We start from the raw sequence: 21,878 nt of genomic DNA on the forward strand, positions 1-21,878 counted from the left end.
TATTGTATAATACTTGGCGATTTCGTTAAATATGAAATCTGTTCATCGTGACACAGGTGGTGGGTGTCGAGACTTGGTACCTTACATCTAAGGCTCCAAGGTGGGGGTGGGGGAGGTCACGCTTTCCGTCACAAGCTTCCCCAATATCAACAAAGAAATTCTATAACTTTCACCAGGCCTTATGGCATGTTATGAAACCCGCTCCAGCTACTCGTGATGATCCCACACGTTGAACTATACTGTACCTTGCCATAACACGTTGCACTATCCCCTGGGCGCGCTGGTATTACCGAGCTCAACGGAACAACCCCACTAGTCACTTCAATTATCACCCACAGCCTCACTGGACAATGGAACCGCCTATTCCAAGGAGTCTCAAGGACGTAGAGGAGGTATGTTATTCATTATTTTGTCACTGGTATGAGCAAGGCTGAAAATGACGGATTTAGCTAGTCACGGAGTTGTACCAACCGGGCGACCCCAAGAGGATTGCTCATATCCAGGAGGCGTTACACACCCTACAGCGCTCAGCTGATGGCTGGCAACTTGCAAACAGCTTGCTTCAAAGCTCTGATGAGAAAGTACAATTCTTCGGAGCCCTGACATTTACCGTCAAGCTAAATACGGACTCGTGAGTACTTGGCCACATCTATAGTTTTCGTGGAGAAGTGGCTGATCCTGAAATAGAGCGTCATTGAGCGCCACAGACGCCGAGGCCGTTTTGAACCAACTGTTGACATGGCTCATTGTCTATCTACGGCGTGGGTCAGGGCCTTTGGCTCTTCGAAAGCTGTGCTCTACCCTCGTGGTATACTTCCTACATTTTTCGGCATCCTGGACGCTGTGCGTTAAGCATGTTATTCTCTGTTTATTTGCCGACGAAGCCGTTGGTATAGAAAGATTACAGGATGCGCCAGATACCAGCCAACTAGTTAGCCGCCTTTCTCAAGAGAAGCTGTCCGCCGCACTGTGGTTCAGCACGACACTTGCCGAGGAAGTTGAGAAAGTTGATGGGAACAACATCAAACAGTAAGGGAAATCAGCTCTGGACGCCTCTTAAAATTACTTACTGATACTCACAGTCACCAGTTTCATGACCGGATGAAACAAAATTCCCAGGATGTCGTTGCGCTCATGGCCCCTGGACTTGCCAATGCTCATGAAGGGGCAAACCTGCCAGCAAAGCTACGCCAAGACTCGATGAAATGTTTCCAGGTAAGAAAATGATGTCAAGTCCACCATCATTGCATTTTATCCAAGGATTATTATCTTTGTAACCATCATGATTCTTATTCTAATGTTTTTAGACGTGGGTACTCTTCTCACATAGGGCTTACGTGGACGCTGGCATCACATTGGATCCATTGAAATCGTTAACGAAGCAAGCAATCGCCTGTCTACCACAAGAGGACATGTGTGAGGTTACTATTGAGCTCTTCGCGGATGTGCTTGGCAATTACTCCAAGTTCTTGACTGATGAAGACTTCACACTCCTCTTTTCGCTTTTCAACAGCAGTTGGTCCGAAGAGCATTACAAGCAACTAATCCAAGGCGATTATTCGTTTGAGTCACTTCAATATGGACATTTTATTATTGCCCTGGGAGACGCACGAATTGATGAGCTGGCGAAAGCAAACGACCCGGCATCTCAACGGTTTCTGGAGGCTCTCGAGGGGCTTCTGTCGGCAGAGGGTTATGTTGTCGCCGAAGACCAAATATTCGTTCCCGCCCTCGAGTTCTGGTCAACATTCGTTGAAGTGATGATTGACTCCCTCTATTCCGATGAAGATGTGACAGTATCAATTCTCGGGCCACCCGCCAGTGGCGCCACAGGGTCAAATGAAACACAACATCCGAAAGAAAATTCATCCGAGAAAAAGAATGAATGGTTTTCTACGGCCAGGGTCAATGTGATGCGGGCAATCGAGCGCTGTTGGCGGAAAATACAATATCCCCCAGCTGAAGAATCATTCGACGACTGGCCCTCTAGCGATAAGACTGGATTTAATGACGCACGAATGGAAGTTATAGATTTTCTACAAGCCTCATACACATTAATAGGGGTATCCTTATTTTCCATGTTCGCCGATATGGTACTTCGTTCGTTGCAGAACGAAGCATGGTATGAACTGGAAGCCTCTCTATTTTGTCTTGGTGGCCTTGCGGATTGCATTTCAGAAGATGAAACTACCGATTTTATTCTTGAAAAGGTCATCAGCTCCGCACTTTTCACCACTCTCGCAGACCCCACTTGTTCTGCTCCAACGCGTACAAGACAAGCGACTCTTGCTCTTATTGGAAAATACGATGAGTTCTTCAAAACACATACCCAGTACTTACCAGAGACTCTGACTTTCTTGTTCAAGTCGTTGAGTACCACCGCTTTAGCTCCTACGGCCTCGAAGTCAATCCAATCACTATGCTCTTCGTGCCGCCAAGCTTTAACGTCTGAACTTGGCGTCTTTGTTCAGCAATATACGGATCTGACTCTAGCACATTCTGTTGATGTTATTGTCAAAGAGCGAATTGCTGGGGCAATAGGCGCCGTTATACAAGCACTCCCAGAGGAGCATTTAAAGCAAGAACCACTGCTAGGGCTTCTCAAGACCGTGGAAATTGATTTTCAAAAGTCTCTCCAGCTTCGTGCCGCCGGCTTCGTCGATGAGGCCGAAGCACGAGGGATTGAGACCCTGAGATGCATTGGTAGTATTGCCAAAGGTCTGCAGGCACCGACTGATATTCCCCTTGAATTATCAGAAGGTAGCCCAACCGACATCGATAACTTCTGGGTCACAGGGCCGGGCTCAGCTACCAATAGCCATCTTCGAACCATAATGGAGAGTCTTCTAGCCGCGTTTCCTCAAAGCGGAGAAATTCTGGAATCTGTCTGCAACATATTCCGGGCAGGGTTTACTGAACGTGCTCCAAGTCCATTCATACTTCCGTCTGAGGCTATTGTAGATTTCCTCACGAAGTTGGGGCCCTCTACTCCACGTCTCGTTGTTATTATAAGCACAGCATGCTCCTTTGTAAGCGTTCAGGGCACAAAAACCACTGGCAAAGTCAATGCTGAATTGCATCGCCTCTGCACATGGGTGCTGTCACTCTTGCAAGCCCTAAATGGTAAGTAAATTTCCTGCAAACAGCAAAAGATGAAAGCTCAAATAGCATTCCTCAACCTCTGGACTGCGAAGCCTGACTGACACTTATAGATCCGTCTAATGATCCCGAGATTGCACAAGCGGGGATCGACTTTTTGTATCGCCTTCTTCCTTCCCATGTCAGGATATTGATAGAGCAACCACCCGCAGCACAGGAATTTCTTTTCTTGTTTGCATTGAAAGCTCTCAGAGGCAGAGATCCCCTCCCAAAATTTGCTTCAGCAGACTTCTGGGTAAGATATACGAATCCATTACTGGTATTGGTGCTAACATATTTGAAGTCATCTTTCTTGTCACTGGCAAACCTCGATGAAGACCTCCAAAGGTCTATTGACACGGCACTGGAGCATCTCGGCCCTATGATTGCAGATGCATTGGTTTATAACATAAGCGGGAATGCTGCACGAAGCGAGTTGGATAAAGTCTGCGACCCCTTGAAGAAGCTCGTTTCTCGGCACCGATCGTCCAAGGCCTGGCTTGAGAATGCACTTTCCGGCAGTAATTTCGCAAGCGACCGGGTCAGCGATGGCGAGAAGAGAGCCTTCTTGCAAAAGATTATGAAGTGAGTTTTCCCAGCATCTTATGCATTGACAGAATCTTCACGGGTACGGTGTTCTAATTATTTGCAGTCTTCGAGGCGCCAGACAGTCGAATCAGGTTGTCAAAAACATGTGGCTTGAGTGCCGGGGGTCAAATTTTGCATATACTTCGTAATAACGGTGACGGTTGCATCAAATTTGATTGCCATTCCACGCTCCGGTGAGGGATCTATCTCATCTATGATATATTGGCCCGGTCCTTAATTGGCGGGAGACGATTGGAAACTAGAAATGCATGAACGCTGCCATGGCAAAAGTCATACCGAAGGACAGCTTGAAGGCAACATTGCTCTTCAAGGCTGACTTCAGATCAACATTTGTAACATAGCGGCGTAGTTTACCGTACGGCAGCACGTGGATGCCATAGCTTGCAGCCCACTGAGCACAAATTAGATGATAGATCAATGTTTGGAGACCTTGAGACCCTAACGCACCTGAATGGCAACGACTAATAAACCCAGTAATAGCGCAAGAGGCCTTGAGAAGGTGCTAACAGCCAGCCCAGCACATAGTCCTGATGTCCTAGTCAGATTCTGTGCATAATGATACTCACACGATGGGTACCATACCAAAGACGCTTCCGCTGCTGATCTGCTTCACGCTGCTCGGGTTTATAAAGGCATTTCCTTTAGATGACTTATGGGCAGCCGTTTGTTGGGTTTCAGAAAAGAGTCGCTTTGAGTCGAGTTTCATTGGGCGTTGTCTGTAGACGGCGAATGTTGACATGGACAGGCCCAATCCGACGCCCAACGTATTCGGGCGCAACATTGGTCGGAGAAACATTGACGCCATTGATTTTGAGGCGTGTGTATATATAAATATAAAGAGAGTAGATTTATATATCAGAGGTGATATATAGCTTTTTAGAATACTCGAATACTGTGAATGTGAATCTTCAATCGAGAACAGAGAGATACCAACTGGCAAGCACGGGATCCTGAATCCTGGAAACCGTGACTTGTCGTCGCTTTTAGTGACATCAGAGGGCACGTGCGCCTTGGCCCGACAGTACCCTTTTTACACCCCTGTCCAATTTCTCTTGGCAGAGGGCGGGGAAATCGTGGAGCTCCCAACGTAACTCGTTAACTCGTGTACAGTAATGGTAACCCCACGCTCTCTCGCCTTTTCGACCTTTTTCCACGATTGATCCTTCCTCATCTCAATTTATTAATTGAGCGAAGAACTGTCAGAGTATATGCGACCTGGGCCGCACAGAAAAGGTAAGCACGGTCTAGCTACTACTCTTGCTGTTATAGTAGTCATTCATATACTGACGACGACGATGGGTCAATAGAGCTACGATTGGGATTAAGTCAATGAGATTCCAGCGGCCACTGAACAGAGTTTTACACGCGACCAGGCCACGAAATACCTTCGATTATTCAGCTCAAAGGATACATATCAGCATTCGCCTCAGCTCCAGCTGCGCGTCTGCCGATATGGCGAGCATCGACACGAGTCAGCGTTTGTCCAAGCTGAGGCAGTTGATGAAGGAGAAGAATGTTGATATCTACAGTATGGAAGCACCTATGGTGGCTATGACACGCAGCTAACGTATTCCACAGTTATTCCGTCCGAAGACAGCCATGCCTCCGAATACATAGCTTCCTGCGATGGCAGGAGAGAGTTTATCTGTGGATTCTCTGGGTCCGCTGGATGCGCCGTTGTCACTCAGGACAAGGCTGCCCTGGCCACTGATGGAAGATACTTCAACCAGGCGTCGAAGCAATTGGACGATTCGTGGACCCTTCTCAAGCAGGGGCTGCTAGACGTTCCAACCTGGCAAGAGTGGACCGCAGAACAGTCAGAGGGTAGCAAGACCGTCGGAGTCGACCCGACTGTGATCTCGGCCCCTGATGCGAGGAAACTGGCTGATAAAATCAAGGCCGCTGGGGGTGCTGATTTAATTGCTGTCGAAGACAACCTGATCGACAAGGTCTGGGGTGCCGATCGACCAGCAAAGCCGACTCAGCCCGTTAAGCCTCTGGGCGAAGAATTCTCGGGGAAGAGTGTTACGGCAAAGCTCGAAGACCTTCGCAAGGAGTTGGACAAGAAGAAGAGCTCTGGCCTTGTCGTGTCCATGCTGGATGAGATTGCATGGCTCTTCAACCTTCGTGGCAACGACATTCCATACAACCCTGTCTTCTTCTCCTACGCCATAATCACACCCACCTCAGCAACCCTCTATGTCGATTCGTCGAAATTGTCCAAAGAAGCTCAAGATCACCTTGCCCAAAATTGCATTTCCATACGGTCGTATGATGCGATATTTGAGGATGCTGCTGTTCTCGGCCGCTCCATCCAAGCCACCACTACGAAGGAGGCTTCTTCGGGCGATAATTCATCTAAGCCTGCTGCCCAAGACACGAAAGTGAAGAAGTTCATGGTCTCTAACAAGGCTTCTTGGGCATTAAAACGGGCACTCGGCGGCGAGTCTAACGTGGATGAAGTGAGAAGTCCCATTGGGGACGCCAAGGCCGTGAAGAACGAGACTGAATTGGAGGGAATGAGAGCCTGCCACATCAGAGATGGAGCAGCGCTCACTGAGTTCTTCGCTTGGCTTGAAAATGAGCTGATCGAGAAGAAGGCAACAGTCAATGAAGTGGAGGCGCTTGACAAGTTGGAGGAAATGAGGTCTAAGCATAAGCACTTCGTTGGCCTCTCATTCGATACTATTTCGTCGACGGGAGCCAACGCAGCGATCATTCATTACAAGCCCGAACGCGGAAACTGTTCGATTATCGACCCTAACGAGGTATACCTTTGCGATTCCGGCGCCCAATACTTTGACGGCACCACCGACACCACGAGGACTCTCCATTTCGGGACCCCGACTGAGATGGAGAAGAAGGCTTACACCCTTGTTCTGAAAGGAAATATTGCCTTAGATACTGCCGTATTCCCCAAGGGCACCAGCGGATTTTCGCTCGATACACTAGCAAGGCAGTTCCTCTGGGTAAGACATATCCTATCACCACTTAGTTTCTGAGAACCAGTGCTAACCCACAATAGGAGGAAGGTCTTGATTACCGCCACGGCACAGGCCATGGAGTCGGCTCATTCCTCAATGTACACGAAGGCCCTATCGGAATTGGCACTCGTATCCAGTACACAGAGGTGCCACTAGCTATCGGGAACGTCATTTCCAACGAGCCGGGCTACTACGAGGACGGGTCCTTCGGAATCAGAATCGAGAATATCATCATGGTGAGGGAGGCCAAGACGAAGCACACCTTTGGCGAGAAGCCGTACCTTGGCTTCGAGCACGTTACGATGGTGCCGTATTGCAGGAAGCTCATTGATGAAAGCTTGTTGACGCCCAAGGAGAAGCGTTGGTTGAATGAGTATCATGCTGATATCTTTGCTAAGACGAAGGGATACTTTGAGCCTGGCTCTCTGACGATGAAGTGGCTTGAGAGAGAGGTGCAGCCATTTTGAGTGATGACGAGCTCAGTGTCCTTTTATGAGAATTATCATTGCTACCGGCCATGTAGAATAGTTCACAGGTTGTGGTTACAGACCTAACTTCAGTTGTCTTATTCGTATGCTAAGGCTAATACGAGATTAAATTATGTTTCGTATCCTCATTACATATATGCTTCGACCTTCAACCAACGTAAACCCCCTATCCTAAAACGCCCGCTAAAACAATGCTATCATCATGCCGCCATCTACAACGAGCCCACACCATTCTTAAAAATAACTATCGAATTCACTTACTCCGATTCCTTGGGCAGTGCAGGGAGAGGCTTCCTCATAATGCTAAATCTCCCAGGAACCTCCCCATCTTGCTGAGATTCAAGAGAAGCCCTGTTCAGCGGACTGCTAGAACCGTGCGCCTGGTCAACATATATGGCGCTACGATAGTTCTGTTGGTAGTCGCTATCATACTCCGGGGTCAACTTCCCGTTCGGCCCAATATACGACCTAACATAAGGTGGGAGGTGTCCTCTATCAGCGGAACTGTCCATTGGAACCTGGGTGTATGCAGGATCCAAACTATCAGCCCGCCTGTTATTCGGTGATCCACCGGGGTAACGGGAGTCGCGTGCAAACTGGCCACTCGTGCGTTCCTCGGCGTATTCTCCGTCATAATGTCTGTATTCCTCTTCGTTTTCAGAGAAGTTCGATAGTGGCGTGGCGGGCGAGTCAAATTGGCTGTGAGAAACCACTGATGGCTGGAAATACCCCGATCTTTGGTGTCGGTGGCCCCATGGCTGTCGTTGCTGGGGTGACCTGGATACTTGATGTAATACTGGCCCGCCAGAGACGCTATCAAAGCTATGATCTAGCTCTCTTTGTACGCTTGAGCTCATGCCACGACCCTGTCGCGTTTCTACTCCGCCAGGGAGAAATCGCGAGAATAGGACGAGACCCATGCATAGAAGAAGCAGGACAGATTGCACGATAGCCATGCGTTTCTGAAATACAAGCTCGTCTGCTAGTAATGTGAGCCTTGAACTCAACGCTATGGTCTCTCGGCTCAATAAATCGCGCTGGCTTTCTAGCTCGAACACCGTCGACTGCCATATCTGATCGTATTGTTTGCCAAACTGGCGAAGCTCGGCAAGCACAGTAGCATTTAAGCTCTCTAGAAATGATGTCGACTTTGCTAGCTGTCTCTTCTCCACCTTGTTGAAAGCTTCCCTGAGGTTTCTCGATTGCTCTTCTATGTATTTCAACGAGAGTGTAGAGTTTTGCTCCAAAAGTTGGAGTCGTTTACTGACGTTTTTGAAGAAGCTCTCTTGGGTAGTTGGCTGGGAAACTGGGGCTGAAGATGTACTCGACATCTTGTTGGTTGCTATAGTTGATTGATTTTGGGGTACGGAGGCGACTGATGAGTTCGCTGGCGCCTCCTGCACAGGGACATCAGCGGTTGGTGGCGGCTTGGCCTCCACGACAGGCGTTGGCGTAATCGGCGGGGTCGAAATATCGGTAGCGCTTTGTTCCACAGTCGGTTGGGCAACCTCAGGAGTCGGCGGAACTGTAGAATTGGCTACCAGATTATCGTCTGTAGTCGTGATGGGTGGGGGATCCAAGGTTGGCGCTGGAGATGTTTTGTTTGCAGCAATGGTCGTAGTGGGCAGTAGCTTTGGCGCCGGCTTTCGAAGTATGCTGGACATCTCAAGTCCTGCCGGTTCACCAAAGATATTTCCCCGGTTTAGATTATATTTGCTCCATGGCGTAGTCATGAACTCCATGGAATCGTTCAGGAAAATGTGATCGTCCTCCAAGACGACGTTTGGAAGGATGGTGCTATTCGATATGTCTGGTTTAAATGTTTCAGAGGCACTAACCAAATCTTCAAGGGTCGTCGTTCTGTCTTCCACGCTGTTTGTTAGGTTTGTCTCTTCTTTGATGACTTCGGCCATAGCTTCAACTGCTAATTTTTCGCCTTCTGCCTCACGTAGATTCTCTTCCGCTTCTTCCTCGTCGTCTGCTCCTGTCGATTGCTCCGTGCTCAAGACATCCTGAATCATTGTTCGGCCATGAACTCGTAGCAACGAGATCGGACAGTAGAACTCGTTTCCATACTGGCTTAGAAATTCAATTCTGAGATATCTAGCCCAGACCCGAGGATCCTCGATCAGGAATGCCTGGATCTCGCGAGAGTTTTTGGCTTCGAATGTTCCCAGATCCACCCAGCGATCAAGCTTGACGGGATATCGGTCGCTGACAGATACACGGAACTCTCTGAAGGTGCTGGAAAAAAATTCGAAGTTGGCGAGCCCCACGGTCTCGACAAGAATGGAATCGCTCAGCTCGACTATGACGAATTTATTCTTTGCGGAACAGGTATTCAACATGTAGGCGTCCCGATTCTCAGACAGAAGCGCGGATGTACTCTTTGCCTCAGGGTTGGCCTTCATCACCTGTGCCCCACTATCAAAACTAGCAAAGTTTGTCCTCTCCTTGCAAGTCTTGCCAGCATCCTTGGAGCGTTGGACTGACTTTTCGACTTTCTCGTCGCCTGGCTGTTTGGTATGGACATGTTTAGACGTGGACTTATCGCTGTTTTGTGACGGTCCTGGTTTATTGCCCTTATTTCCCTGGTTGTCTTCAAGGAAGGCTTCGATATTGATATCAATCTCGTAGTCGTCTCCGAGGGTATCCAAGGTTTCCTCATTCTCCTCTAGTTTGCGTCGTCTCTCACCGTCCCTGGCACCCTCAACTTCGTCTTCTGACTTCTCGATTATCTGCTTCTTCCAGTCTTCAAACGAGAGGAAGCTGGCATCGGAGAAAACGTCGTCAGTCTCATGGCCAGCAGCAACCTCAGTCTCTGACGCCACAGGGTCTCCCGTTGCTTGGGCAGTAATCGATTCGGGTATGCTTGCATCCTCCGCACCAGCACCTCCAGTTGTATATGTCGCGCTACTTATAGTAGCCGTCTCCTTTGCCACCGTAGTATCGTTTCTTCTTTGTCGGTAGCAGACCGATTCGAAGTTCGGGAGGGCCGTGACATAGTTTATGATGCGCGACTCGCAAGTCCCGGTCCAGATTGGGGTTGCGACAACGGTGTGGCTTGCAGTGTCTGCTGCTGCAACGGCTGGAGCAAGGCAAGATAGCAACGTCGTCAATAGTACTGGTAATTGCCCTATCCTGGTCATTCCTGGCTGCATCGCTGTCTCGACTCCTACTTGGCCGAGCTACCAACTGACTGAGGAAGAAGGCAGCTGTTCATTCTGCGGCAGTTACGACAGTTTATCGCTGAAAGGTTCGTATGAGATCGTAGCAAAGCGTTGGTCGTGGACAGCTTAATTGAAAACCAGATCTTGCCTGCTAATGAGTATTAAGAGTAGCAATAAAGGTAGTATTCTTTGAATTACGGGGAAGATATTCTGAAGCCGATCATGAACATAATGAGCGTTATCTGGCATTTAACGTCACGTGCCTTGGCGATAAGGACGGTGTGAAGATCTTGGCCCGTTAAACTTTAGTTCCCGCAGCTTATTATAGATTTGATACTATGGGATTTGATATGCTTTCAAACACAAGCTCCGGGATGGGAGCTTGTGTTCGAAAACACCCGAGGCACCATTTTGGAAGGTGGCTATATCATAAATCTACCTGTCACAAAATATGTATGAACGTTTCATGTTTGTGGGTTGTCCTGCTTCACCAATTCTTCAGCCGAACACCCATGTTAGAAACTAAGACAAGACAGACCAAAATATTTTCAAGATCAAGAGAAAAAACCACTCGTAATATTCATCTAAGCTACAATATAGATACAGAAAAATGAAAATGTCTTAAAGTGTGAATCGTAAAAACGTAAAATCTGTTCCTCATCCATAAATTTCGTAAGGCCCAAGCCCCAAAAGCGCTGTTTTGGTTGGGAGAAGGTTAAAAATAAAAATGAACTCCGTCGTTCTCGTCCGCCGTTTATCGAATTATCGTGAAGAAAGTTGAAATAGTTTGGCTGCGTTAGCCGTGCGTGATATTTTGAGCTTAAAAGCTTGGCGTAGAACCATGAAAAAGAAAGGCGTGTGCGGACGTAGCCGCGTCGTTGTAGCATTGAATAGCATGTAGTAATGAATGAGCCACAGTGTTGGTGGTTGGTGATGGTAAATATACCGAGACAGCTGGTGGAGAAGCTGCTGTAGATGTAAAATATATGGTAATAAATGGCAAGTATGTGATAGTGTGTGGTTGGGGATATTGGACCCCGCTACGTCTTCTTCTCAAGCCTTCGTCACAACTAGAACGACCTATATCTCTGTTAGTCAATGGAAACTGAACCATGCAGGGAAATACGAACAATGAGAGTTATGATGGCGACTCCCACAACGGAGAAGATTCGATTAAGTATCCGCCACCACCGTGCGTTTTGATATCTTTTCTCGTCCACTGGGCTCCAGATGCGATTCATCTCTTCTCGCAAATCCAGACGGCTCTTTCTGGCATCCTCCTCCGTCAACTCGGGAAATTCGGGTCTTGGCGGGATGGGGAGTACCGCGGCAATCATCCACGCTGAGAAACTGTTAGCTTGAAGTTGAAGAAAGTCCAACGGGTATACTTACAAATAGGCATTATAAATCCGACAATAAACATTATTATTTGAACATTCTTCTCACTGCTGAACCCTCCCTGGGACCAGTTAACCGAAGGGGCATCCCAGGCAGTCTGGCGCTGACTCATCCTCCTGTCATGCGCAAGATGTGGGCTCCAGACACTCGATGGCTTCCGAACACGATGCTTAAACGAGTATTCAATTAAATCACTCCCAGTCAAGGCGGGGTCCGCACGGCTCGGCGGGTCCGCAGGTGTGATATCCATCGAGTGGTGTGACCTCTGAGATATTTGACGCTGGGGACGAAGCTCCCTTGGTCGTCGGCGAGGGCTATATAAACCCACTGGAAAATTCGTAGTATCCGGGGAGCCGCTCCGGTAAGAGCTAGGGGGCCGGCTATCAGACGCTTCCGACGAGCTACCAGGCGCTTCAAGATATCGCCTCTCGCCGCTGCCGTAGTATAGCTGTGCCCAGGTTGGGAGTGTCGTACCAAGGATGCTGTTCGCTCTTGAGCTGGATATTGATCGCATGCTATTGTTGCGCCCGATATCGTATGGGATGTTGAAAAATCCTGATAGTTTGGTTCTCGAAGGCCGTTCGTGTAATATTGGCATATCTGTAAGTTTGTCGCCGTACTCATCTTGGTCTTCAGCCATTCTCGTCGTCGACCCAGGAGCGTCTTGGGTAGTCGGCGAGTACGTTGGCTGTGGGTACGCTAGCAAGTTGCTGTCGCGAACTCTTTCGTCTTGCGAAATTGTGGAGGCAATGCTCGGGATTTGGCGGGTGTGGGACACGAACCCGCTGCTTCGCCTTGCTTCTGACCATTGGCGTGAATTTCGATCGGTGCCTCCTTCTGAGACTGAGGCCACAGTAGAAAGCTGTGAGCTCCATTGGTGCGGATGCGCTTGCATGTGTGTTTTCACTGCGTTGAGAGCTAGCGGATTTGTCCATGGGCTGGCTTCTGGGATATTTTTCAGGCTCGGTACGCGGGTAAGCTGCCTACCAGTCGCAATTGCCCTTACAAAGTCTTCACTTAAGGCCGATGTAATGGACGTTAACGATCCGGACCGAAGCGACTCTCGTGAATGCTTCTTGTAGTACCCAAATCGCTCAGCGGATCGTTTTGCCTTGGGTTGCAAAGGCGGTATAACCAAGGACTCTCGTGAGTATGCTTGCTGCGGTTGGGCAGGTAGGTTGATCAAAGATGTTGACGGGGAGGGGGACAAATCTCCGTGAACCTCGTAATTGCTCTCGTTATTGTATAGCTCAAGCTGCGAAGAGGTCGGTGAATATCCCGTGGATGATTGGCCAAATATTTCGTAGTTTTGGTCACTAGAAGGTGGGAGCTGATGGTGAAGGACAGTGGACTCTTCGACATATGAACTCGGTGAGGACGGAAGTGCAAGCTGTTGGTCGGAGTGGATTGAGGGAGGTTGGCTCGATGCTGTTGCTAGCAATGGTGGTGAGCTTGGAAAAACGTTGTAATTACTATAATCTGAGGTCGTCGATGTAGTCACGCCGGATTGAAAAGATTGCTTGTTGGATAACTCCCGCTCGTTCGTTTGGTCAATTTCCGGCAAGTCTGGTAAGGACGGCGGTGAGTCTGACAATGGCACAACCTTATGCTTCAGATCTGGAGTCCCAGGAACTTTTCGAAGTCCTCCCACGAGCTTATAGTTCCAAGGCGACGAGGGTATGTTACTCTCAAAGGTAGGTGATTTACTCGACAAATCTGGGCTCGGAGTGCAAGAGGTAGCTAAAGTTGTCGCAGTAGTCTCTGATTCCCATGTTGCGCCCGAGGCACCCCGTGGGGCGAAGGTGTCTGTCCTTGAGGATAGCCGATCAAACGTGGAACGGCTATGTGTAGAGGACGGGGATCTGGATCCATTCTCGTCTGGTTTAGTCGATTCGACTTGTCCGGCAACTTCTAAAACAGAAAAGGTTTTGTCAGGGTTAACCTTAACTTGCTTCCGCTTTCGCTGCAGGGATTTGACACTCGATTGTCGAGAGCTGGAAGGGGTCGAGGTGGTGCTTCTTGAGGTTTGGCGAGGCTGATACGTTGTGGTCAAAGCAGGCCCCTGTCCTCTTAACTGTTTCGCCAGAGGCTGGGCGGCCGAAACTGGGTCTTCGGATTGGATCAATGCCGCCGACTCCTGAAAGAATGAAGCGCCGGCGTCTGGAGGGGGGAGAATATGGGCTGGATGTGTCGGAAAGGCAGTCCGCATGTAGATATCATCTCGCTCCTGAGAAGGGGTATTGCTCCATAGTAATTGCGGAGGAGTCGCTGGTACCAAACGCACCGCTGCTATGTTGGTTTGTGAGCCGGACCTTTCATGTAACGGTTTCCGCCCTGGGGTTCGTGTATGAGAAACCATGTTTTGAGACGCGAGGATCGATTCGCCTGCCGAGGAAGTTGTTGGAGTCTCCCATGTGCTCATCAATGGGTCGTGCTGGTCGTCCTGAATACCGGCTGTTCTAGTGCGACATCGTAAACGGAATAGAGCTGTAGTTTGTCGCCGAGAAAGGTAAAAAAAGAGTTCGTAAAGTCAATAACTGGGTCAAATAGGTAAATGAATGTTTAGACAGGGCCGTGTCTTTCGTTGGCGTCGCTGAAGGAATCGAGCGGTCAATTGAGGATAGCTGGAATTGCGACGAACGAACGAATATACGAAGGAATATATATCATAAAATGGGACAAAAAAGAAGGACGAAGAAGGAGGCGGCCAGGAGGATATTATTATTATTACCACTCCGACGGGCGAACGAGCGAACGAGCGAACGAGCGAAAAGAAAGAGGGCAGTGAGCGGCTGGGGAGATGCAACGAAAGGAAGGGAAGGGGAGGAGAGGGAGAGAGGAGGCCTTTCTGAATTGATTGTGGGTTGTCGATTGGTAGGTGTAGTAGGGGAGTGTACGGGCTGCGATACGGTATTGCGCTACGTGCTGTACTGTGCCGTACAATATTTGGAAGTAGTGTCTCGTCTGGACTCTACCTTGCCTGTAGGGCGGTCTGACAACCCTGTATTTTTCGTCCAGACAGCCACTATCCGACCACTACCCTTCCCAATTTGTGTCTTATGCATAGCTTATGTGGAGCATCCGGGGATCCATAACGAGGAGAAAGTACAGACGAAAGACGGAGACGACAGCAACTTGGAGCAAGGAGCATTTCACTTCCGGATCAGGGGATTCAGAGGCCTCCCCGATGCGGCCGGTCTGCCCGTTCTTGCCCTTCCCGTCTCGCCGTGGTGATGGTGGGTGGTGGTCGGCGCATATGGCTGCCAACATACACAGTCCGTCGTCGACGAGGAACGAGTGGTTGTCGTGAGCTCACTCCTGAATAATAGCGACAACGGCCCTGGAGCTTAAGCAGGGTCCGCGGCCTGGGCCGCCACCAAATCCTGAAAACCTCCCAATACCCAATTGTATAGAACTATGAGGGCCAGTTGAGTTGCAAAGACTTCCAGCGACATGAACAGCGCCAGCCTGCCTGCAAGCTAGAACTTGCGAGACCTGGAGTGTATCGTCGGTGTCGGCGGCATCATGACACAGGTAGGTGATTGATCATCTGCAACTGCCTCAACGGCCAAAGTGTCTCTCCCAGATTCAACAGGCGTATGATACTTCTCAGCTTATAATCACTACACATTTCCTGTATCGTGTCCGGCTTTCACTCGCCAATTCTTCCAGGCGACCTGCTCGACCAAGTTCGCTCGCTGCATCTTCTGTCTGTAATGCACTTTGCCTGCCATTGATTATCAGGGACAACAACAACAACAATGAGCCCCTAACAAACAATGACCCTCCAGGAAATGGGACGAAACGCCTCTTGATTCTGTTGAATCACTGTTTAATTATGTCTGACACTGGAGATTCGCTATTGGCGTTCAATAAAACCCCAGCCCTTCATTTTAATTCTGCAGGAGTCATGCAGGAACTTGTTGCGGTGAGCGGCTTACTGGTCTTACCCTGTCTGGACCCCCACTGCGCCAAGCGCGCGTCTCCCTCATTGGGGAAGACGCCCTGGCTCTAATTTTATACACACGCTAGTGGCCCGAAGCGTTAATTTGTTCTGCCATTATATCATTCACCACATACGGTAGGCGGTGAGTCACTTTATTAGGTGAATGTGGTGAATAACTAAGGGTGTGCACGTGATATCCTTCGTTTTCTGCTAGTATTGTTCACCAATTTTGCCAAGGGATACCTTCCAGCGTGTTTGAAAGAGACCTTCGGTGCATATGCATTGAATATAAGTGGAATCAAGAGCATACTTACTGATTTGGGGCAGTCTGCAGAGCCGGCTTTGCAATCATGACTTCCAGGACCGGCTTTGCCGACAAGCTGAAATCAAGTTCTATAGGAGCAGAAGGTAAATTCTCCCAAGAGATATGAGAGGATATTGGTTGAATGGATGCTTTATAAATCTTAGTGAACACTGTATTGACTTTTATGCTCATTAGTAGAAGAACTTCCCCTGATCAGAGTCCATACCGCTGCAGCACTCCTTGTAAGTTGTGCCGTCTTCTCATCTTCAATATCAAACACATCTAACACCCACAGGTCTTCTACACCTTCCTCTACGTTGCTCCATTCTACCTCTCATCCGCCACAAGGCCCTCCGCAACCATCTCCCGCAACCTCCCCTCCGTCATCAAAGCACGCATCCGCTCCGTCACCTGGACATGCGCCATATGCACCATCACCACCTCCCTCCTCCTAACCTACCTCCCCCCATCCAGCACCCCCCTCACCACCCTCCACCTCATGGGCTACCACCCCACCGGCCTCTTCCCCTCCCTCAAAGCCCTCCTCCTAACCGCCATCCTCTTCCTCGGCCCGCTCTTCGAATGCGGCATCGTCGAGGGAAACTGGCGCTCCTGGGTCCGCCTCCGCGGCCTCACAACCCTCTGGCACGACCTCCCCACCTACCGCAACCTCGTCGCCGGCCCCGTAACAGAGGAGCTCCTCTTCCGCTCCGCTTCGCTGCCGCTCTTCCTCCTCTCCCCTGCGTCGCTGCGCACCACGTTCCTCCTCCCGCCCCTCGTCTTCGGACTCGCGCATATCCACCACATCTACGAGTTCCGCATATCAAACCCCTCTGCCCCGCTCTTGCTGGGTGTGATTCGCTCGGTCATCCAGCTGATGTACACGACTCTGTTCGGATCATATGCTACGTTCCTGTATCTCCGGACGGGGAGTCTCGTGGCGGTGATTCTGTGCCATACGTTTTGCAACTGGATGGGCCTTCCGAGGTTTTGGGGACGAGTGGAAGGGGGGGGTGCAGAGTCGGTTATGGGACCGGATAGTGGGGGTGGGCAGGGGAGGCGGGATGAGAGTCAGGGACCTGAGTCAGGGGCGCAGTTGGGGGTTGTGTGGACAGTCGCGTATTATATCCTCCTTGTTGTTGGTGCGGTGGGGTTTTATAAGTACTTTTGGGTGCTTACGGAGAGTAGCAATGGGTTGTTGGAGTTTTAAAGCCAGTTGGTAGACAATTATATTCTGCATACAGATGTGTCTTAATAACCTGAAGCTAATTTATACGTGATATTAAAATATTATGTTGAAATCTACTATAAATATTATCATTGGGGAACATAAACAAATTAAATTATTATTATTTATACACTAATCATCTTCATATTGTATAATACCATACTAAATTCTTTGCATATTGTTCACTTATAACAAGACATGATATATACTCGCAGGTGGCCAACGCCATCCGCGAACCCGCTTCTCGTAAATGTATGGACCAAAGGATATAATAATCGCGTCTCCGACTAACGTCATCCATGCATGCACCAAGTGCAAACAAACCGCTATGGTATACGCTGGGTATCCTCATTCCCATCATATATCCACGAACATATTAACCGCCTCCACAAGCCCCATCACAACTAAAGCCCCTCCTTCCTAACAAGTGCCGGCATCGTCGCCGCCCTTCCCAGCCCCTTACTCTGTCTCGCATCCAACTCCTCGCGAATCTCCCTCACCACCTCCTCAAAATCACGCTCCGGATCCGGCGGCAGTCCCAAAACCGGCTGCTGCGAGAGCGTATCCGAGCTCAGCTTCCTCTCAAGCTTCTTCCCGCCGTTCGCGCGAGCGGCGCGGATCTCGATCTGGCGCTTGAGATAGGGCTTCGCGGGGGAGGCGAAGAAGGCGGTCATGCCGCCGATGGCGATTAGGGCGTAGAAGTAGACGCGGGACCAGACGAGGAGGGAGTCTTGGAAGGTGAGGATTATGAAGGGGGCGGTGACGAAGCAGAGGATGAATTGCGTGACGAACCACGAGAGGGCGTCGTAGTAGATTTTGGTGGAGGTGGGTTTGCCGCTTACTGGGTCGAGGAAGAATGGCCGGAAGTAGCGACGGCAGTCTGGATGTTGTCAGTATGGAAATTTGGGGGAAGGAGAGAGGGGTGTGGACTCACTTTTGGCAATGGTCTGAATAAAGCTAGCTGCCACAAACGACAAGTAGTAACCGGGATAGAAGCCATGCCAGAACGCGCTCGTGACAAAAGTAGCCATACTTGCACGGAAACCTGGCTTCTTTCCCTTGGGCGTGACTCGTAGATAGATGTAGTTTCGAAGCCAGTTGTTGGTGTTCATATTCCAGTTACCTAGATATGCACGGCTGTTCTGAGCAGTCTCAACACCCCATGGGTTTACGTTCTCCAGCTTGTTCCATGAGACTTTCCCGGTTGTCTCGTCGACGCCATTGTAGCCAAGGCCACTGAGGATACAAGCACCCTCTGTCAATGCCCATACGCCGTAGTATTTCAGCCGTGAAGTGAAACCGAGCAGGTATAGGAACCAGACCCGCTTGACGAAGCCGAATGTTAAGAACTTCTCGCCGATGAAGACATCGGTGCCAACGTAGCCCGAGAGTTGTAGGAACAGGAAAATCCAGAACGCGCCCTCGGCCGCCTTCCACATGGCCGGGGTTCCGCTGCGTGGAATCTTGCGCTTCTTGCGGGTAGGTGGTTTCTTCGACGGATCCACGCCGGGAGGAAGTTCAAACATGGTGCATTCAATCCATTTGGTATAGTCCACAAAATCGAAGGCTGGTCCGCCGAAGAGGGAGGGAAAGAACAGAACCCATGCTGCATAGTCCAGCGGTTTGGGAAGTTGTTTCAGCGCCTTTTCCTTCTGTAGATCGGACAGCTCGCTTTCGGGGAGGCGTCCGTCTGCAACATTCCAGCAGAACGCGCTCAGCTTCATCACCAGAACCATTTGTGCGCCGGTAATATCTACTACCCCAGGGTCGGCAAGTATTTGTCGCTGAATTTGGTTTATCGACAGGTGCACCATGAGAAAAACGAAGGCTATCCATGGCATGAGGGGGCCGCTGATGTTCTGCGCGATTGCGTATGTGCCCACTGCACTGATCGCCACAGTTCGCATGCCATCCCAAAGGCTGAAAAGTCCTACTAAGTAGAAGACGGAGACCCTACTACGAGTCAGCGCGAAAATATGGGAATTGACAGAGTACCAACCCTATTATAAACAGGTTCTTGTATGCTGGTTTCGAATCAGGGATGCGCTTGAGAACACCGCAGAGGGGGTACGAGAGTATGAAGGAGAATATAAGCTTCACTGTGAGGTTATTAGCTAAATACGCGTAGAATTATCCGATGAAAACTTACACTCGTCTGGGGATGCTCCTATAATCGACGAAGCATATTCGAAGGCTGCAGGTTGGGATCAGTACCTGCTCTGGCTCCAAGAAGGGAAATATATTTTTGAAGAGCTCACGGATATTGATGAAGGGCAGCATTTTCTTCTATGCTGCCACTTGCTAGTCGCTGAGCTCAACTAAATAGTGCTCTTAATTTCTCATCGAGCTTCCATTTGAAGATGTGCGATTCGTTTGCAAAATACTCGAGAAAGACCCCTCGACCCCGTTGAAGCTTGTTGAAGTCTAAAGTGCCCAAAAGGACGTCATCTGGTGCTTCCGACGCGGATCTTTCCGCACGTGGTGGAGCTGTCACCTTGCCGTTTTACAGAGGAACACCCCTGTTCGAGCTTCAACAAGTGGAGGGCAGAAGAGACAAACTGCCTCATTCCTCCCAACGAAAGTCCACGAAAGTCAAACAATTCAGCAAACAGTATCAGTTTACCAGCCAGTATCTCGAGCAGACATCCTGATCCTATAGCGACAGGAGAAAACCAGGCAGACTGGGAGGGGGACGTTCTTGAAGACATGCAGAGGGGCTTACGACGACCACACACTTGAGCACGCGCTCCAGAATCCGAGCTATACATCGCCAATATGGATGTTGTTCAGGCAGTGACGGGTTATATCTCGAAGATGGTGTCCGCTGGGGATAGCGCATCCGGGACACCATCGGCGAAGATGAAGATCTTGCTGTTGGACAGCGAAACCGTCAACATTGCGTCCACTGCGATTACCCAGTCAGCACTACTAAACCACGAAGTGTACCTTATTGACAGGTTAGAAAATCAAAATCGAGAGAAAATGCGACATCTACGATGCTTGTGTTTTGTCCGACCCTCCGCCGAATCCATACAATATCTCATCGATGAGTTACGTGATCCCAAATACGGCGAATACAACCTCTACTTTAGCAATGTGGTGAAGAAATCTTCGCTCGAACGGCTTGCGGAAGCGGATGACCACGAGGTTGTTAAGGCAGTCCAGGAGCACTTTGCAGACTACATTGTGATCAACCCAGACTTGTTTACGCTGGATCTGACTATACCAAAACGAATATGGAGCGGGAGCCCGGATATGTGGAACGCGGATGCATTGCAAAGGAGCACCGACGGAATTGTTGGACTTCTACTTTCTTTGAAAAAGAAGCCGCTAATACGATATCAAAAGAACAGTTTTCTGGCGAAAAAGCTTGCGACGGAAGTGCGATACCTTGTTAGCCAGGAAGAGCAACTCTTCGACTTCCGAAAGGTCGATACACCGCCGATATTACTTGTACTAGATCGCAGGGACGATCCAATCACGCCGTTACTCTCACAATGGACATACCAAGCGATGGTGCATGAGCTCTTGGGCATTAATAACGGCCGCGTGGACCTTCATAATGTTCCTGACATTAGGCCGGAATTGAAAGAAGTTGTTCTCTCCCAGGATCAAGACCCGTTTTTCAAAAAGAACATGTTTCTGAATTTTGGCGACCTTGGGGGGAATATTAAGGACTACGTCGAACAATACCAGTCAAAAACAAAGAGCAGCTCAAACATCGAGTCGATTGCCGACATGAAGCGCTTCATTGAAGAATATCCCGAGTTCCGGAAGTTATCTGGGAATGTTAGCAAACATGTGACTATTGTTGGCGAGTTGAGTCGAAAAGTAGGAGCGGAGAATCTCTTGGAAGTCAGTGAGGTCGAGCAGAGTTTGGCATGTAATGATAACCATGCAGCAGACCTGAAGGTAAGTCCCGGAATTTACTGCTCTCAGGCAGAGCACCACTGACTTATTTTGCTGCAGAATGTACAGCGGCTATTACAATCGCCTTCCGTAACTGCCGAAGGAAAGGTGAGGCTGGTTGCTCTGTACGCATTGCGCCATCAAAGGCACCCGTCCAACGCTCTGCCTCTGTTACTTGATCTATTGGGCGCCACAGGTAATATGCCACAACGGCAAATCGACATTGTTTCGAAGCTACTCCACTATCAATCCTCTCTCCAACAGGTGCAAAACGCCAGTGGTATAACTGACATGTTCGAGTCCGCCAATATCTTTTCTGGCGCTCGTGATCGCCTCAAGGGCTTGAAGGGAGTGGATAATGTGTACACTCAGCACTCCCCACGACTAGAGATAACCTTGCAAGAGCTCATCAAGGGGAGGTTGCGAGAACAGCAGTATCCATTTGTAGATGGTGGAGGCTCGACGAGGGACAAGCCTCAAGACATCATAGTGTTCATGATTGGCGGGACCACGTACGAAGAAGCAAAGTTGGTTGCTACCATCAACGCTTCAGTGCCGGGTATCAGGGTTGTTTTAGGTGCAACATGTATACATAACAGCGTCACATTCTTAGAGGAGGTTGATGATGCGGTTACGTCGTGGCCAGCTCCAGCACCTACGACAGCGGCAGCGAGGCTTCGACAAGAGACGACAAGGCGATAGAA

General features: G+C 49.5%; 8 protein-coding genes across 8 annotated transcripts; 4 read left to right on the forward strand and 4 right to left on the reverse strand.

The window, feature by feature from the left end:
- The first annotated feature begins 150 nt into the window (after positions 1-150).
- On the forward strand, positions 151-4,147 carry VE01_05208 (uncharacterized protein). The gene is made up of 8 exons (XM_018274673.2): positions 151-392; positions 450-631; positions 688-1,029; positions 1,083-1,215; positions 1,308-3,123; positions 3,213-3,394; positions 3,443-3,723; positions 3,791-4,147. The coding sequence occupies exons 1-8, from the start codon at positions 351-353 to the stop codon at positions 3,873-3,875; spliced, it is 3,063 nt and encodes a 1,020-aa protein (XP_018129167.1). The 5' UTR covers positions 151-350; the 3' UTR covers positions 3,876-4,147.
- On the reverse strand, positions 3,844-4,682 carry VE01_05209 (uncharacterized protein). Its single transcript, XM_059463682.1, has 3 exons — positions 4,330-4,682; positions 4,195-4,274; positions 3,844-4,138 (listed from the first exon to the last, which is right to left on the reverse strand). Exons 1-3 carry the CDS (start codon positions 4,550-4,552, stop codon positions 3,986-3,988), a joined length of 456 nt encoding a protein of 151 aa, XP_059319600.1. The 5' UTR covers positions 4,553-4,682; the 3' UTR covers positions 3,844-3,985.
- A 184-nt stretch (positions 4,683-4,866) lies between these two features.
- On the forward strand, positions 4,867-7,386 carry VE01_05210 (uncharacterized protein). Its single transcript, XM_018274675.2, has 4 exons — positions 4,867-4,980; positions 5,055-5,275; positions 5,326-6,716; positions 6,773-7,386. The coding sequence occupies exons 2-4, from the start codon at positions 5,077-5,079 to the stop codon at positions 7,196-7,198; spliced, it is 2,016 nt and encodes a 671-aa protein (XP_018129194.2). The 5' UTR covers positions 4,867-4,980; positions 5,055-5,076; the 3' UTR covers positions 7,199-7,386.
- On the reverse strand, positions 7,282-10,590 carry VE01_05211 (uncharacterized protein). The gene has a single exon (XM_018274676.2). The coding sequence runs from the start codon at positions 10,378-10,380 to the stop codon at positions 7,477-7,479; it is 2,904 nt and encodes a 967-aa protein (XP_018129193.1). The 5' UTR covers positions 10,381-10,590; the 3' UTR covers positions 7,282-7,476.
- A 221-nt stretch (positions 10,591-10,811) lies between these two features.
- On the reverse strand, positions 10,812-15,685 carry VE01_05212 (uncharacterized protein). Its single transcript, XM_059463683.1, has 4 exons — positions 11,782-15,685; positions 11,520-11,731; positions 10,928-11,469; positions 10,812-10,871 (listed from the first exon to the last, which is right to left on the reverse strand). The coding sequence occupies exons 1-3, from the start codon at positions 14,207-14,209 to the stop codon at positions 11,443-11,445; spliced, it is 2,667 nt and encodes an 888-aa protein (XP_059319604.1). The 5' UTR covers positions 14,210-15,685; the 3' UTR covers positions 10,812-10,871; positions 10,928-11,442.
- A 66-nt stretch (positions 15,686-15,751) lies between these two features.
- On the forward strand, positions 15,752-17,247 carry VE01_05213 (uncharacterized protein; the record flags this gene model as incomplete). Its single annotated transcript, XM_018274678.2, has 3 exons — positions 15,752-16,141; positions 16,233-16,279; positions 16,333-17,247. Exons 1-3 carry the CDS (start codon positions 16,084-16,086, stop codon positions 17,245-17,247), a joined length of 1,020 nt encoding a protein of 339 aa, XP_018129191.1. The 5' UTR covers positions 15,752-16,083.
- Positions 17,248-17,359: 112 nt separating this feature from the next.
- ALE1 (lysophospholipid acyltransferase) lies at positions 17,360-19,667 on the reverse strand. Its single transcript, XM_018274679.2, has 5 exons — positions 19,524-19,667; positions 19,415-19,459; positions 19,265-19,364; positions 18,200-19,218; positions 17,360-18,145 (listed from the first exon to the last, which is right to left on the reverse strand). Exons 1-5 carry the CDS (start codon positions 19,543-19,545, stop codon positions 17,670-17,672), a joined length of 1,662 nt encoding a protein of 553 aa, XP_018129190.1. The 5' UTR covers positions 19,546-19,667; the 3' UTR covers positions 17,360-17,669.
- Positions 19,668-20,040: 373 nt separating this feature from the next.
- VPS45 (vacuolar protein sorting-associated protein 45) lies at positions 20,041-21,876 on the forward strand (the record flags this gene model as incomplete). Its single annotated transcript, XM_018274680.1, has 2 exons — positions 20,041-21,177; positions 21,235-21,876. The coding sequence occupies 2 exons, from the start codon at positions 20,041-20,043 to the stop codon at positions 21,874-21,876; spliced, it is 1,779 nt and encodes a 592-aa protein (XP_018129199.1).
- Between the last annotated feature and the right edge of the window lie 2 nt (positions 21,877-21,878).

The sequence above is a fragment of the Pseudogymnoascus verrucosus genome (assembly GCF_001662655.1).
Source record: "Pseudogymnoascus verrucosus strain UAMH 10579 unplaced genomic scaffold scaffold_30, whole genome shotgun sequence".
Lineage (NCBI taxonomy): Eukaryota > Fungi > Ascomycota > Leotiomycetes > Thelebolales > Thelebolaceae > Pseudogymnoascus > Pseudogymnoascus verrucosus.